The 16602-nt window shown below is 32.7% G+C and overlaps 1 protein-coding gene across 1 annotated transcript; it reads left to right on the forward strand.

The window, feature by feature from the left end:
* Positions 1–877: 877 nt before the first annotated feature.
* LOC131182488 (lectin beta-1 and beta-2 chains-like) lies at positions 878–2147 on the forward strand. Its single transcript, XM_058152041.1, has one exon. It carries the CDS (start codon positions 885–887, stop codon positions 1935–1937), a length of 1053 nt encoding a protein of 350 aa, XP_058008024.1. The 5' UTR covers positions 878–884; the 3' UTR covers positions 1938–2147.
* The last annotated feature ends 14455 nt before the right edge of the window (positions 2148–16602 follow it).

Here is a 16602-nt window from a genome sequence, read left to right on the forward strand (position 1 = left end):
ACACTCCTACCGTCCTAATTAAAATTCGCGAGTGAATTGAGCGTATCTAAAAGCTACTCCTCACGGATAATATCCCTATTTAAGAGTTTAAACCTTGGTACCACTCTCCTAGAAAACTAAAGAGACTCATTCAACAAATTAGTTGGAGCATAGCATTCCAACATTTAATATATGCGCGTAATGGCTCTTATAATTAATGCTTGTTGAAAATGTCTATTTCTTTTTTCTTACGTAATATAAATGATTATTTTTATATATTTATTTATAAAAAAAAAATCTACTTTTTTTTTTATACCAAATGTATTTTAGTTTATATTAACTTGATATTTTTAATTTTTTAATTTAATAAAAATACTAATATTGAAAATTTTTAATTTTTAGAATAATTATATAAGTGTTAATATTTATTTTATTTTTAAAAATAATTAAAAATTAAAAAATCTAAAAATTATAAATGCATAACAATATGGTATTTCAATAACTTAAGAGTATTATATAATTTTTATTAAATAAATATGTAAATGTTAAATATTTTAAATGTCAAATATTTTAGATTTAATTAATAAAAAACTAAGGCGTATTCTATACTCACTCATATTTGATACTTAATTTATTGATTTGACGTAGTTAATTAATATTAATTAATAAATATTTAAATATTTTCAATTGTTTAGCTAATTTAAATTTAAATATTTTATATTTAATTAATAAATAACTAATATTGTAAATATGAATTTATATTGTTAACATGAAGGCCGTGGTCTACACTCTACGAGCTGGGGTAGCAGCCAAGTCTAAGCGAGCCAACAGGCAAGGGATGAAAGTATGCTTATAAATAAACTCGCAAGCAATTTCTCCTCAAGCTCTCAAAGCCCTCCCCAACCATGGAATCCTCCAAACGTCCGTCTTTGTGCACATTCATCATCCTATTCTTCTTTACATTCTTCCCTTTCAAAATCCAATCTTCCACTGAATCAACCTCTTTTAGCTTCAACGAATTCAGCTCATATAATATGACAGAGATTAAGTTGGAGGGAGACGCATATGCTGAAGATCCATACATTAAACTCACCAAAAGCTTTGATCAGTTGAGCTCCGATGGTAGCGTCGGTCGAGCCACATATTACAAACCAATTCACCTTTGGGATAAGTCTGGCAATATTGCAGACTTCAAAACTCATTTTTCCTTCGCTATGAATTCCACCGGTAATGAAAGCAGAGGCAATGGATTTGCATTCTTCCTCGCCAACAATGGTTCTAAACTCGAGCCTTTGTCAGGAGGCGGACGTCTTGGCCTTTTGAGCTATACCAATGCGCAACTTCCATTTGTTGCCGTTGAATTTGACACTGGCTGGAGTAGTGATTGGGATCCTGCAGATGGAAATGATCACATAGGTATTGATCTCAACTCATTGTTCTCTGTCGTTGTCACGAACTGGACACAGGATGATATAGCTAATGGAGAAGAAATTCAAGCTTGGATTGAATACAATTCCAGCTCAAAAAATTTAAGTGTTCTTGTAACTAATGGTAATGAAGAAAGTTCCACCAGTAATAATTCGTATAACCTTCATTATATTGTAGACTTTAGAGAATATTTAACAGATGAATGGGTTACGGTAGGCTTCTCAGCATCCACCACCATAGATTTATTCGAGGAGCATGAGATACACACTTGGAATTTTAACTCAACCTTGCAAGTTGATGAAAATTTAGGCAACCACACTGACACACAAGGGGTCAGGCCCACTGCAGCCATCTCCACAAAAAGAGAGAACAAAGTATGGATATGGGCTGTCTTGGGTGTTAGTGGCACCCTGAATTTGGTTTTGTTAGGTTTGGTTTGGTATGGCTATTGCAAGAACAGGAGAAGAAAGACAGAAATTGGGCCAGGCAGCGCAAATCGCCATTTTGGGGAGACCGCGTTGAGAAAATAAACTTTAATTTTAGAGTATTTATTATATGAAGTCTTAATTTTATGTATTAGAGAGTCTAGTTGCCATTATATATAGCTTTGTATGTTCTCATTATTATATATAGCTTTGTATGCATAATAATAATAATAATATGTTATTTTAATAATATATTTAATTTGTTTATATTAAGAGTATTATATTAAATTAATATATATAAATGTTAAATATCTATACCTTGACGTTTATCCGAAACTTTTATCCTATCTGTGGTTGTGGATATATCTAAAGGCCAACTTGACGCATTTAATATGATGTCAGGGCGAAAAGTCTTAAACTTGCAATGGTTTCTTAAAGTTAAAATTCTAAAACTATTTTTGAAGAATTTTAAAATATTAAATAAATAAGATAATATGCATATGAAAAATATTTTTATTTACAATTAAGGTATGGGACAAGCACTAAGCTTAAGCGAGTCAACAGGCAGGCGGGGGATAATGGTAGCACAACAATGAAAACGCGTAAACGAAAAAACAGGGAAATGAATATGGAAAAAATTATATTTTTAAAAAATATAAAAAATGTAAATATAAAAAATATAAAAGTATATTCATAAATATCAAATTAAATAGTACATAAATAAAATAAATCTATGAAATTAATTTAAAATTAATAAAGTTATAATATTGATAATTTAATTATGTTTAACTTATCAAGTATTTTCATTCATTTTTATTGTTAACATTAATAGTATTATTTAATTTAATTTATAAAATTATTGAAAAAAAATATAATTATTATTTTTTCCTTAAAATTATAATTATTATTTTTATTTATTTATGATATTTTTATAAATTATTTATACAGGAAATAATCTTTTTTTTTATACAAATTATACTTTAATTTATGTGAAGTTGATATTTTTAATTTAATAATTTAATAAAAAATAATTTTCTTTTATATTATTTGTAAATAATAAAATTTTTAATTTTTATAGTTATTATCTATATATTTTAAATAGTTAATGATTAAAAATATATAAAATTTTAAATGCAAAATGATATGACTTTTTAATAATATATTTAACTTGTTTATATTAAGAGTATTATATTAAATTAATATATGAATATTAAATTCTAAATTATTTTATAATTAATTAATAAATAACTAAAAATACTCGTTTATATGTGATGTTAATTCATTGATAGTTATTGTTAATTTAAACTTTCATAATTATTTAACTCATTTAAATATAAGGAATTAAAAAAAAAATCTTTTCCGTTCAAGCGTCCATGTCAGGTATTAATGTATTTAAAATAAATAATTTTAAAATATTTTTTCAGCAAGATTTAAGTGGAACTCCCACTCTTATTCATTGGATTAACTTATTGACTAATATATCTGATTTGAAGATTGCACAATCATAATCAACTCTATTGTTGCATGCTTAATTTACTTATATAGATATAAACAAAAAGTTTTTAATTTGAATGAAATAAATGATAGAAAGTTAAATGAGAGGGAAGATAAAGAAAAAATAAATTATATTATACTCATAAAATGAGGGGAGGTCAAAAATAAAAAAGAAAAATGAAAAATTCAATCTGATTTTCAATTAGGCGATGGGAAATTATTTAATTAGCTTAAATTTAATTTTTAATAACAATTACTAATTAAATTTTAAATTATAAATATAATAATTTAAATATTTATTAAACTTTTCTATTTATTTAATGACAATAAGTAATTTTAATATTTCAATTTAGATCATAATATATAAATTATAAATTGTTAACTTCAATAGAAAATTTACGGGGACAATTGATGAAAAATAAAATTTAATATGGAATTAATTACCTTTTAATATGGAAATGCCTATTATTACATCGTTAGAATTGCCAACATGCAGTACACCGATGTACCAAAAAAAAAAGAAAAAAATAAAGCAGTAGATGGATATGGTCTTCTAAAAAGTCAACAAGTCAACGCTAGGTTGCATTAATCATCGTTAGAATTGCTAGTGGATGGACGTCCCAAAAAGAATTAAAGCGGTAGATGGACATGGTCATCTCAAACGACAAGTCAGTAAGTCAATAAGTGAGATGTTTGATCTAGTACTCTTATAGAGTAAGTCTTTCTAAGGACTGTGTCTACAAAATCTTGATGTGGATAATAACTTTTCAATCTTGTATATGGTGCCTAAGCTCTAGATGAAAAATGGACATCTATCAATCATTGAAAATTATTAAGGTTAAATTAGTTATATTTACTTATAATTAAATAAAAAATTATAAATTAATTAATATTTAATTTGATTTATAAATTAAAAATAAATTTTAAATAAATCAAAAGTTATCTTCACGATTTATTTATTTATTTTAAAATTACTCTTTAATCAAGGCAATATTATATCCTCATTTTAATAGTCGTAACACTCAATGTTATATCTTTTTTTATTATTTTGACAAATAAAAATTCATTGACTAAATACTTAAATCAGTTAAGAGTTAATTTTAAGTAGTTTTATTAAATAATTAATTACTTATTTTTAATTAATTTATAAATTAAATAATATATTTTAAATTAAAAATAAATAGTTACAACAAATACCATTTATAAGTGGCCCATAACTATTTTTAATAAAAATTATATCTATTCTCTTAAAAGAACTTCAATACTATATAAAAATTTCATCATAATATAATATACATTTTTAAAAACATATTTAATGCAATCTAGATAAAAAGCTTTTCTATTAAGCACATAACAAGCTTACGATAAGCTCTAAAATTAAATGCTACATCGACTAAAATTACTTTGTAAATAAGTTGTAATTATATTTTGGATTGTAAATAAAGTTGTAAGCTTTTGTATATAAATTTCCATGTGAATGAGTTGTAATATTTTCTTGAAATTACATGAAAATTTGTGAATGACATGATGTATATGGAAATATGAGATATATATGAAATTGTTTTTAACAGGTAAATATTGAAACCCGCCAGATGCTAATAAAATAAAAAAGACTCTGCCCGGGTTTCCACAGAAATAATTTGTGATAAAAAAAAATCACATATTTTCTATGAAATTTAAAATTAATAATGGACAGGACAGGACAGGATAAGATAGGGTGCTCCGGTACCGAATGTGGCACGCTTTACTCGGCTACACTGTAGACGGGTAAGGGGCTTCACATTTAGTAGTATCAGAGCAAAGGTTTAGTAGTCCTAGACCTAGATAGATAGAAAGAAATAGTTTGTATAACATGCATGGGCCTTTAAATAGAGTGGAGGTGACACTAATGCAGATATGTTCTTTGTCTGTTTTATAGGATAGATTGCATCTGATCCTTCAGAGCATGAGTCTCCTAGATCTATCGAGGGGGAGGTAGAGAGTCACGCACCTGCACCTGCTCTTAGTAGGGAGCGAAGCAGCAAAGCCAAGTCATCTATGGGTGCTGCGGGTAGAGCATAGCATGCCTTCCTAGAATAGATAACACAGCTGCTCCGTTAGGTCATCGAAGCCATACCTCAGCCACAGCCACCTCCACCTCCATAACCTCAGCCACAGCCGCCGCTAACTGTACAGCCACCACTACCCCTATAGCCGCAACTTCTACACAGGTCCCCATTGGAGAGACTGCGAAAATATGGGGCAGTTGACTTCAAGGGTAAGAAGGAGGATGATCCAGCTGCTGTAGAGTATTGGATGGAGATGACAGAGAGGGTATTGCAGCAGTTTCACTGCACCCCAGAGCAGCAATTGGAGTGTGCTCTGTCATTACTACATGAGGCTGCATATAGGTGTTGGGTGACAGTGTCGAGAGCGGTACAGCCTGCACAGATCACTTGGAATTTCTTTTTGACAGAGTTCAGAAAGAAATACATCAGCCATGTATATTTAGAGGCCAGAAGGAGAGAATTCCTGGCACTGAGATAGAAGCAGCTTACAGTCTCTGAATATGAGCAGGAATTCGTGAGAATTAGTGGATATGCATTGGAGATAATGCCCACAGAGGTTGATAAATGCAGGAGGTTTAAGGATGGACTAAATGACAACATCAGACTGATAGTTACTTCTCATCGCTTTACAGATTTTTCTTTGTTGGTAGCATCAGCTCTTGATGTAGAGAGAGTCAGAGATGATGAGCAGTTCAGGAGAGACAGACAACGTAAGAAAGGTCCTGGACAGGGCCAGTTTAGTACACCAGCTACTAGTAGTAAGAAGCCTAAAGGTTCACAGAGCTAGACACAAGACCAGAGGAGCTAGTCTGGAGTATCTGTAGTGTGAAAACCCATATACAATTATTATTTATTATTATTTTATTTTAATTAGTTAACAATAATTCAATATATTTATAAAAAAATATATATATTTTTATTTGATGGTCTGCTTATTTATTTTTAGATATATATATATATATATTATTTTTGAAATTAATATATATATCTACAATCTGAACAACCCAGTTCAATAATAACTCTTAGCCCATTCTACACCTAATAGAACTCTTGAAATATATATATATACCCTAATCATCTCTTCTGCTAAACTTTGCTCTCAAAACCTGGTTGTCACCTCTATCAAATATTCTCAACAAAGAATCCCTAAATTTTTCCTTCTCTATTCATCACATTCGATTCTGTTTTCAAGGTAAAAATTCTCATTCTTTTTCAATAATTGGTGAATTTGATTTTATTTTCTTTCATTGATTTGTTACAACTACCCTAGAAAATTATTTTTTTTCTTTGATCATTAGTATTGAATTGAATTGATCATGATTACTGTAAAATAATAACCTTCAATTTATATTATATATATATATATATATATATATATATATATATATATATATATATATATATATATATATATATAACCTTCGTCCCCTGTTATCCATCACCGAATTCGTCCCCTGTCATACACCGAATTCGTCCCCTGTTATATATATATATATATATATCCCCCGTTATACACCGAATTCGTCCCCTGTTATACACCGAATTCGTCCCCATATATATATATATATATATAAACATTTGAATTCCCTATTCATACGTCCACGTCCGTCCAATATATATATAAACATTTGAATTCCCTGTTCGTCCGTCCACGTCCGTCCAAGGTTTTCATTCATATATATATATATATATATATATATATATATATATATATATATATATATATATATATAAACATTTGAATCCCTGTTCATACAAACCTTGTATATATATTAAAATTATTTTATTTTATTATTATTTAATATTTTTCTTTTATATTTTGGGTATATAGGAGATTCAAATATTCATTCTCAATTTGAAATTGTCTCTCTTCCATTGAAATAACCATTGTCTTGGAGGTTCCAGGTGAGTGGTAATTATAGTGCATGGCACCGTTTTTGTCCCTTTTAAAATTTCTTAGCATTAAGTTTGTTATCTAATATTTTAACAATGATTTTATATGTGATTTTCTAGAGTTTTATTTTATTATTGAATTTTATTTCGATTTTGATTAAATAATTGATTTTGCCAACTATCTCTGTATTAGACCCATTAGGATTCCGGGAACAGGCCTTTAATGTATTTATATTGATTGATATTTGACTATAAAATTTATCGATGTGTTACTGAATTGATTTGAGATTGATTTGATTTTATTGAATTGATTTGAGATTGATTGATTTTATTGAATTGATTTGAGATTGATTTGATTTATTCGACTCTCTGAAATTATTGAAATACACTATTGGAATTGCACTATCAGTTATTATTTGATATCTGAAATTTTTTTTATTGATTTTGATTGATTTGTACAAATTGGTTTTCTGTTTTGAATTGGTACCGTGCTCTGATTCGCTCGTTATCCGCCCCGCGCCGTGTGGACTATCACGGTATTAGGTTGCATTGTTGAGTCATGCATCATTGCAGTTTATGGTTGCATTAGTATCATATGCATTGATATCTGTGAAGGAGGAGGAAAGTATCTGATATCCGTAGCGCTTACCATCTGGCCTTTGGTGATGTGGGGTATCATCACCCTGGTGCACTGTACCATAAAATTTTTATTGAATGAATTTCTTTTATATTTATATTTTTATGAAGTTATTTTATTAATGATTTTGACAGCATGAGCATGATTTTATTGAATAGAAATTTATTGTGAAATTAATCAAGCGTTTGCCTGTTCCTATTCCGTTGTGTGCTATAATTATCATTCACTGAGCATCTAGCTCAAACCACGTTTTCTCTGTCTGTTATCTGTTTCAGATCAGTAGAATTCGGTAGCTGATCCAAATATTCAGTCCATTTTCTGGAGAGGGACAACTTTGATTTGTTCTCATGGTATGCCCGAATTCATGTTCTCTCGGGCTAATAATTAGTTTAGTTTATTGAACAGCTTAAGTTTTTATTGAAATCTGTAGATACTCCGCAGTTTACTTATGGGATATTTATGATGTTTATTCAGTATTTTGTTTATTTGGATTTTGTCTATTTTTGGGATTAGTAAGTGACAATATATTCATTCAAGATACTTTGATAAGGCTTGCATGATTTAAGAATACTTAAATTATGCGCCGGTCACGATTCAGAATTTTGGGTCGTGACAAAGTTGGTATCAGAGCTCGGTTAAGGTCTAGTAAACTTGCGGAGCATAGGATCCTTAACGTCTTTTCAGTTTATCATTGCTTCAGATATCTGCGTCCTTCGTACTTTTTCACATGTCTTAATTTGGCTCACATTTTCAAATTTAATGCTTGTTTATTAAAATGAATAAGTGCCTGAGTTTGTTAAACGTAAGAGGAGAGCTTGGGTCAAGGGTCTTAATGGTGCAAACCTTGATCCAACAAGGGAGGTACCCCCTCAAACTATTAATCAGACATCTGAACAGACGCCTATGGCTAAGACTGGGGCACAACCATTCCTTTGTTTCTTCATACTTTTTCACGATATTTAGTACACCACCTATTTTGTTAGAGTATCCTTTATCTGTATGAACACCTATGGGGAATACAATAGACACTGATATGGTGTATAGGGGATGTATAGTGCACATTGGAGATAGGGAATTAGCTGCAGATCTTGTTTCTTTGGATATGTTTGAGTTTGATGTGATTTTAGGCATGGATTGGTTAGCCACTTATCACGTTTCATTGGATTGTTATAATAAAGTTGTACTCTTTAAAATTCCTGGGGAGGCAGAATTTCAATTTCAGGGAGATCGCAGTATGGCCTCTAGTAATCTTATCTCTGTAGTGAGTGCTAGACGATTATTGCGAAAGAGGTGTAAAGGGTATCTAGCTTATGTTAGAGATGTTCAGGTAGAAGGTGCAGGTTTGGAGAATGTTGCAGTGGTTAAAGAGTTTCCTGATGTGTTTCCAGAAGATTTATCGGGTTTACCCCCGGAGCGAGAGGTAGAGTTTGGTATAGACTTAGTTCCTGGGCCCAGGCCCATATCTATGCCACCTTATCGTATGGCACCCATGAACTTAAGGAGTTGACGGAGCAACTACAGGACCTACTAGATAAGGGGTTTATTCGCCTTAGTGTTTCTCCATGGGGTGCTCCTGTGTTATTTGTACGGAAGAAGGATGGGTCTTTGAGAATGTGCATTGATTATAGGCAATTGAATAAGGTAACTGTGCGTAATAAGTATCCTCTTCCACGCATAGATGACCTGTTTGACCAACTTCAAGGTGCGAAGTATTTTTCCAAGATTGATCTTCGATCTGGGTATCATCAATTGAGGGTCAAGAAAGAAGACATACTTAAGACAGCCTTTAGAACTAGGTATGGACACTATGAATTTCTTGTAATGTCTTTTGGTCTCACCAATGCTCCGGCCGCTTTTATGGATCTCATGAATAGAGTTTTCAAGCCTTTCTTAGATCAATTTGTTATAGTGTTCATCGATGACATTCTAGTGTACTCAAAGAGTAAGGGGGAGCATGAGCAGCATTTGAGAATTGTCCTTCAGACCTTACGAGAACACAAGCTATATGCCAAGTTCTCAAAATGTGAGTTTTGGTTAGATAGTGTGGCCTTCCTAGGCCATACAATATCTAAGGATGGGGTGTGCGTTGATAAGAAGAAAGTTGAGGCAGTGCTTCATTGGCCTAGACCCACAACTGTGTCAGAGATTCGTAGTTTCTTGGGTTTAGCAGGGTATTATAGACGGTTTGTTCAAGACTTCTCTCGTATTGCAGCACCTTTAACTAAGTTGACACAGAAGAATGTGAAATTTCAGTGGTCTGAGGCTTGTGAAAAAAGTTTTCAGGAGCTTAAGACTCGTTTAACTACAACACCAGTGTTAACCCTTCCATCTGGATCAGGGGGTTATGTAGTATATTGTGCTGCTTCTAGGATTGGTTTAGGATGTGTTTTGATGCAGCATGGACGGGTTATTGCATATGCTTCTCGTCAGTTGAAAAGACACGAGCAAAATTATCCAACTCATGATTTGGAAATGGCTGCAGTAATTTTTGCTTTGAAAATCTGGAGGCACTATCTGTATGGTGAGACTTGTGAAATCTTCACTGACCACAAAAGTCTCAAATACATCTTTGACCAACGTGATCTTAATCTTAGGCAAAGAAGATGGGTAGAATTGCTGAAGGATTATGATTGCACCATACAGTATCACCCTGGAAAAGCTAATGTAGTGGCTGATGCTCTAAGCAGGAAGTCTTCTGGTAGTTTAGCCCATATATCTACAAGATGAGGCCTTTGATTAGTGAATTACATGAGTTGCTAGATTAGGGAGTAGAGTTTGAAATCATAGCTGGATCACTCTTAGCACATTTTCGAGTTAGGCCTATCTTGATTGATCGAATTAAGGCTGCTCAAAAGAAGGATTCTCAGCTGTGTGAGATTATAGATAATATTCATAAAAGCCAAGCTCAAGGATTCATGTTGAATGATGATGGAGTTCTTCGTTATGGCACTAGACTTTGTGTCCCCAATGTTGATGAGTTGAGAAGAGAAATCATGGAGGAGGCACACCATTCTGCTTACACAGTACACCCAGGTTCAATTAAGATGTACCGTGATTTAAGGGAGCACTATTGGTGGGGTGGCATGAAGAGAGATGTTGCAGACTTTGTTGCTAAATGTTTGACTTGTCAGCAGGTTAAGGCAGAACATCAGAGACCATCTGGGTTACTTCAGCCATTGCCTATTCCCGAGTGGAAGTGGGAGCATATTGCCATGGACTTTGTTGTGGGTTTACCTAGTACACGAGATGGTTACAATGCAATCTGGGTGATAGTGGACAGATTGACAAAATCTGCTCATTTCCTTCCTGTGAAGACTACATATGACTTTGCTAAACTCGCACAGTTGTATATAAACAAGATTGTTAGTCTTCATGGAGTTCCAGTTTCCATTGTCTCTGATCGTGGTACTCAATTTACTTCTCGATTTTGGAAGAAATTCCAAGAAGCTTTAGGAACACGAGTAGACTTTAGTACTGCTTTTCACCCTCAGACGGATGGACAGTCAGAAAGGACCATACAGACATTAGAGGACATGCTTCGTGCATGCGTTATGGATTTTGGTGGCTGTTGGGATCATCATTTGCCTTTAGTGGAGTTTGCTTATAATAATAGTTATCAGGCAAGTATAGAGATGGCTCCATATGAGGCATTATATGGTCGAAAGTGTAGGTCACCGGTTTGTTGGGATGAAGTTGGAGAAAGAAGGCTTACTAGACCAGAGTTGATACAATTAACTTCAGAGAAGGTTCGACTAATTCGTGATCGACTTTTGACTGCTCAAAGTCGACAGAGAAGTTATGCTGACCCTAAGCATAAAGATGTAGAATTTATGATTGGTGATCATGTATTTCTGAGAGTTTCCCCTATGAAAGGAATCATGAGGTTTGGCAAGAAAGGGAAGCTTAGCCCTCGTTTTGTTGGTCCATTTGAAATTTTGGAGAGAATTGGAGCAGTTGCTTACCGTTTAGCCCTTCCACCTGGTTTTGCACATGTACATCCAGTTTTCCATATTTCTATGCTTAGGAAGTATGTACCAGATCCATCTCATGTTTTACAACCTCAAACCATGCAATTTAGGGATGATATGTCATATGAGGAGCAACCAGTAAAGATTTTAGATCGACAAATTAGGAAACTCCGGTCTAAGGAAGTGGCTTTGGTCAAAGTCTTGTGGCATAATCACTCAAGTAGTGAGGCCACATGGGAGGCAGAATCTGAAATGCGAGCCAAATATCCTCATTTATTTGATTCTTCAGGTTAGAATTTTTGTCTATCCAAATTCGGGGACCGAATTTTTTTTTAAGGGGGGAAGTATGTGAAAACCCATATACAATTATTATTTATTATTATTTTATTTTAATTAGTTAACAATAATTCAATATATTTATAAAAAAATATATATATTTTTATTTGATGGTCTGCTTATTTATTTTTAGATATATATATATATATTATTTTTGAAATTAATATATATATCTACAATCTGAACAACCCAGTTCAATAATAACTCTTAGCCCATTCTACACCTAATAGAACTCTTGAAATATATCTATATACCCTAATCATCTCTTCTGCTAAACTTTGCTCTCAAAACCTGGTTGTCACCTCTATCAAATATTCTCAACAAAGAATCCCTAAATTTTTCCTTCTCTATTCATCACATTCGATTCTGTTTTCAAGGTAAAAATTCTCATTCTTTTTCAATAATTGGTGAATTTGATTTTATTTTCTTTCATTGATTTGTTACAACTACCCTAGAAAATTATTTTTTTTCTTTGATCATTAGTATTGAATTGAATTGATCATGATTACTGTAAAATAATAACCTTCAATTTATATTATATATATATATATATATAACCTTCGTCCCCTGTTATCCATCACCGAATTCGTCCCCTGTCATACACCGAATTCGTCCCCTGTTATATATATATATATATATATATATATATATATATCCCCCATTATACACCGAATTCGTCCCCTGTTATACACCGAATTCGTCCCCATATATATATATATATATATATATATAAACATTTGAATTCCCTATTCATACGTCCACGTCCGTCCAATATATATATAAACATTTGAATTCCCTGTTCGTCCGTCCACGTCCGTCCAAGGTTTTCATTCATATATATATATATATATATATATATATATAAACATTTGAATCCCTGTTCATACAAACCTTGTATATATATTAAAATTATTTTATTTTATTATTATTTAATATTTTTCTTTTATATTTTGGGTATATAGGAGATTCAAATATTCATTCTGTCAGCTGAAATTGTCTCTCTTCCATTGAAATAACCATTGTCTTGGAGGTTCCAGGTGAGTGGTAATTATAGTGCATGGCACCGTTTTTGTCCCTTTTAAAATTTCTTAGCATTAAGTTTGTTATCTAATATTTTAACAATGATTTTATATGTGATTTTCTAGAGTTTTATTTTATTATTGAATTTTATTTCGATTTTGATTAAATAATTGATTTTGCCAACTATCTCTGTATTAGACCCATTAGGATTCCGGGAACAGGCCTTTAATGTATTTATATTGATTGATATTTGACTATAAAATTTATCGATGTGTTACTGAATTGATTTGAGATTGATTTGATTTTATTGAATTGATTTGAGATTGATTGATTTTATTGAATTGATTTGAGATTGATTTGATTTATTCGACTCTCTGAAATTATTGAAATACACTATTGGAATTGCACTATCAGTTATTATTTGATATCTGAAATTTTTTTTATTGATTTTGATTGATTTGTACAAATTGGTTTTCTGTTTTGAATTGGTACCTGTGCCCAGTATCTGTTTCTGTTATCTGGCCCCGCCGTGTGGACTATCACGGTATTAGGTTGCATTGTTGAGTCATGCATCATTGCAGTTTATGGTTGCATTAGTATCATATGCATTGATATCTGTGAAGGAGGAGGAAAGTATCGATATCCGTAGCGCTTACCATCGGCCTTGGGTGATGTGGGGTATCATCACCCTGGTGCACTGTACCATAAAATTTTTATTGAATGAATTTCTTTTATATTTATATTTTTATGAAGTTATTTTATTAATGATTTTGACAGCATGAGCATGATTTTATTGAATAGAAATTTATTGTGAAATTAATCAAGCGTTTGCCTGTTCCTATTCCGTTGTGTGCTATAATTATCATTCACTGAGCATCTAGCTCAAACCACGTTTTCTCATGCATTATCTGTTTTGGATCGGTAGAATTCGATGGTGATCCAAATATTCAGTCCATTTTTACGGAGAGGACAACTTTGATTTGTTCTCATGGTATGCGAATTCATGTTCTCTCGGGCTAATAATTAGTTTAGTTTATTGAGCGACTTAAGTTTTTATTGAAATCAGTAGATACTCATGATTTACTTATGGGATATTTATGATGTTTATTCAGTATTTTGTTTATTTGGATTTTGTCTATTTTTGGGATTAGTAAGAGACAATATATTCATTCTAGATACTTTGATAAGGCTTGCATGATTTAATAATACTTAAATTATGCGCTGTCCTGATCTGAATTTTGGGTCGTGACATGTAGCTAGTTCCCCGGATACAGTAACAAGGGAATCAATTCCAGTGCTAAAATGTACCCACTGTGGTAGGAGACACAGAGGGGAGTGTCGATTGTTGACTGGGGGATGTTTCAGATGTGGACCTACGGATCATTTCTTACAAGGTTGTCCACAGAGGAGTGCTCCCACTGCTCTACTACCGACTGAGAGATCTGCCCCAACAGTGCAGAGGGGTAAAAGACCTGTAAGGCCTAAGACAGCTGGTACATCACAGAGGGCTTCTGAGACTATAGAACTGCCCAAGGTTGGAGTAGCACCCCGCGTATACGCTATGGCTAAGGAGGAGCCAAATCCGATAGACATTATTAGAGGTACATTTTCTATTTATAATACCTTAAATATGTATTGATAGACCCTAATTATATTCACCCCTATATATGCATTGTACCTCCTGTTGAAAGAGGATGCCGATAGATGGGTTAGAAGATGACATACTTGTCACCAACCCTTTAGGCCATAAGGTGATGGTAGATTATCAACCGAAAAAAATCATGTTAAAGATAATGGATGGAAATAAGAAGGAGACTTTTTATGAGATGAAAGAAGATGGATGTAGAACTGATTGAGGATAAGTATAGGAAAAATCTAATCTATAGAGATATACTGTGGTAACCATGCAATGTTCTCGATATTTGTGCTGTAAGCTATAGATTACAGTATCGACTTGGACTATTGTGTAGAGCTACGTATTTCTGATAGTAAATCGAGATGAGGATAAGATTGTAGAGCTAGGTCTAGTAAGACAGACTAAAGAGAAAGTGAAGTATTATAACATGAAAAAGTGGAAAGACAAGGAGATAGCGGTTCCTCGATTATTTACACTGGGTAAATTTTGAGGACGAAATTTTTATTTAAAGGAGAAGAATTGTAACTCCCTTACTGTAGGTAGTCCGTACGTTCTACTGTTCTGACAACTAACGTCTGTTTGGACAGCCAGAATGTCTGGAACTACACTCAAACTATGCAAATTTACCCATAGAATTTTGGGGAGAATGTGTACTTGAAGCCGAGTATTTGATTAATAGGACTCTATCTATGTTATTAAATGGTAAAAACCCATATGAGATGCTCTTTGGGAAAGTACCTTCTTACAAACACGTTCGGGTTTTCGGTTGTTTGTGCTATGTGCATAATCTGAATCGAGAAAAAGATAAATTTGGTAGTAGAAGTCGTAGGTGTGTTTTTGTTGGGTATCCATTTGAAAAGAAGGGATGGAGACTGTATGATTTGGAAACTAAAGAATACTTTGTATCAAGAGACGTGGTATTCGCTGAAACAGAATTTCGATATGCAAATGAGAAAATAATGGGTGATGAACTCATTAAAAATGGAGTTGAGGAGTTGGGTGATGAAGTTGATGGTTTAGAGAATAACTTGGGAAAGGAGCACGATGAAAGTGTGGGTAGAGAAAGTGAGGTGAATCCTGAAACGGAAGAATTGATCCATGAAAACAATGAGGGAGTGGATACAGGTAAAGTTGTTGAAGAGCAACTAGGTAGGGGACAAAGGGCCAAGCAACCTAGTGTTTGTTTGAAGGATTATGTGACAAATGCCATCAAAATAAGCCCCTCGGTATGCTCACCTTCTGATGCACATATTTTGCATAGTCATTTAGGTCTAATTTCACAATCATTTTATTTGGTTATTAGTCATTTTTAGCTAATTTCATTAGTTGTTTAGTTAGTTTTCCATAATTGTCAACTTTGGATTAATTTGTAATTTTTGCTTTGTTTTGTAGGAAAAATGGTGTTTTTGAAGGACTAAAGAGAATTTTGCCATTGAGGAGTGTCTTCTACAGCAAAAAGATGCCAAAAGCAAGTTTTCAAGCTAAAATATGCATAGACCAAACTGTGCATAACTTGCCGCATAAGCTATGCAGTTCTGCATAAGGAGGAAGAACACTGCTCGAACCAAATTAAATGTGCATAAGGAGATCGCATAGCTTATGCACATTCTCACCTCCCTTATGCAGATTCACGAAATTGTGCATAACCTATGCACTAAGTCATGCGACTTCGCATAAGTGACCCAGAACCAGTAATCGCATAAGGGATCGATAACTTATGCATCCACTTATGCATCCA

This window comes from Hevea brasiliensis, chromosome 8 (assembly GCF_030052815.1).
Source record: "Hevea brasiliensis isolate MT/VB/25A 57/8 chromosome 8, ASM3005281v1, whole genome shotgun sequence".
In the NCBI taxonomy this organism is placed as follows: domain Eukaryota; kingdom Viridiplantae; phylum Streptophyta; class Magnoliopsida; order Malpighiales; family Euphorbiaceae; genus Hevea; species Hevea brasiliensis.

Bases quoted from the DNA above. Each gene is read 5' to 3' on its own strand.
- LOC131182488 (XM_058152041.1), top strand. From the start codon at position 885: ATGGAATCCTCCAAACGTCCGTCTTTGTGCACATTCATCATCCTATTC.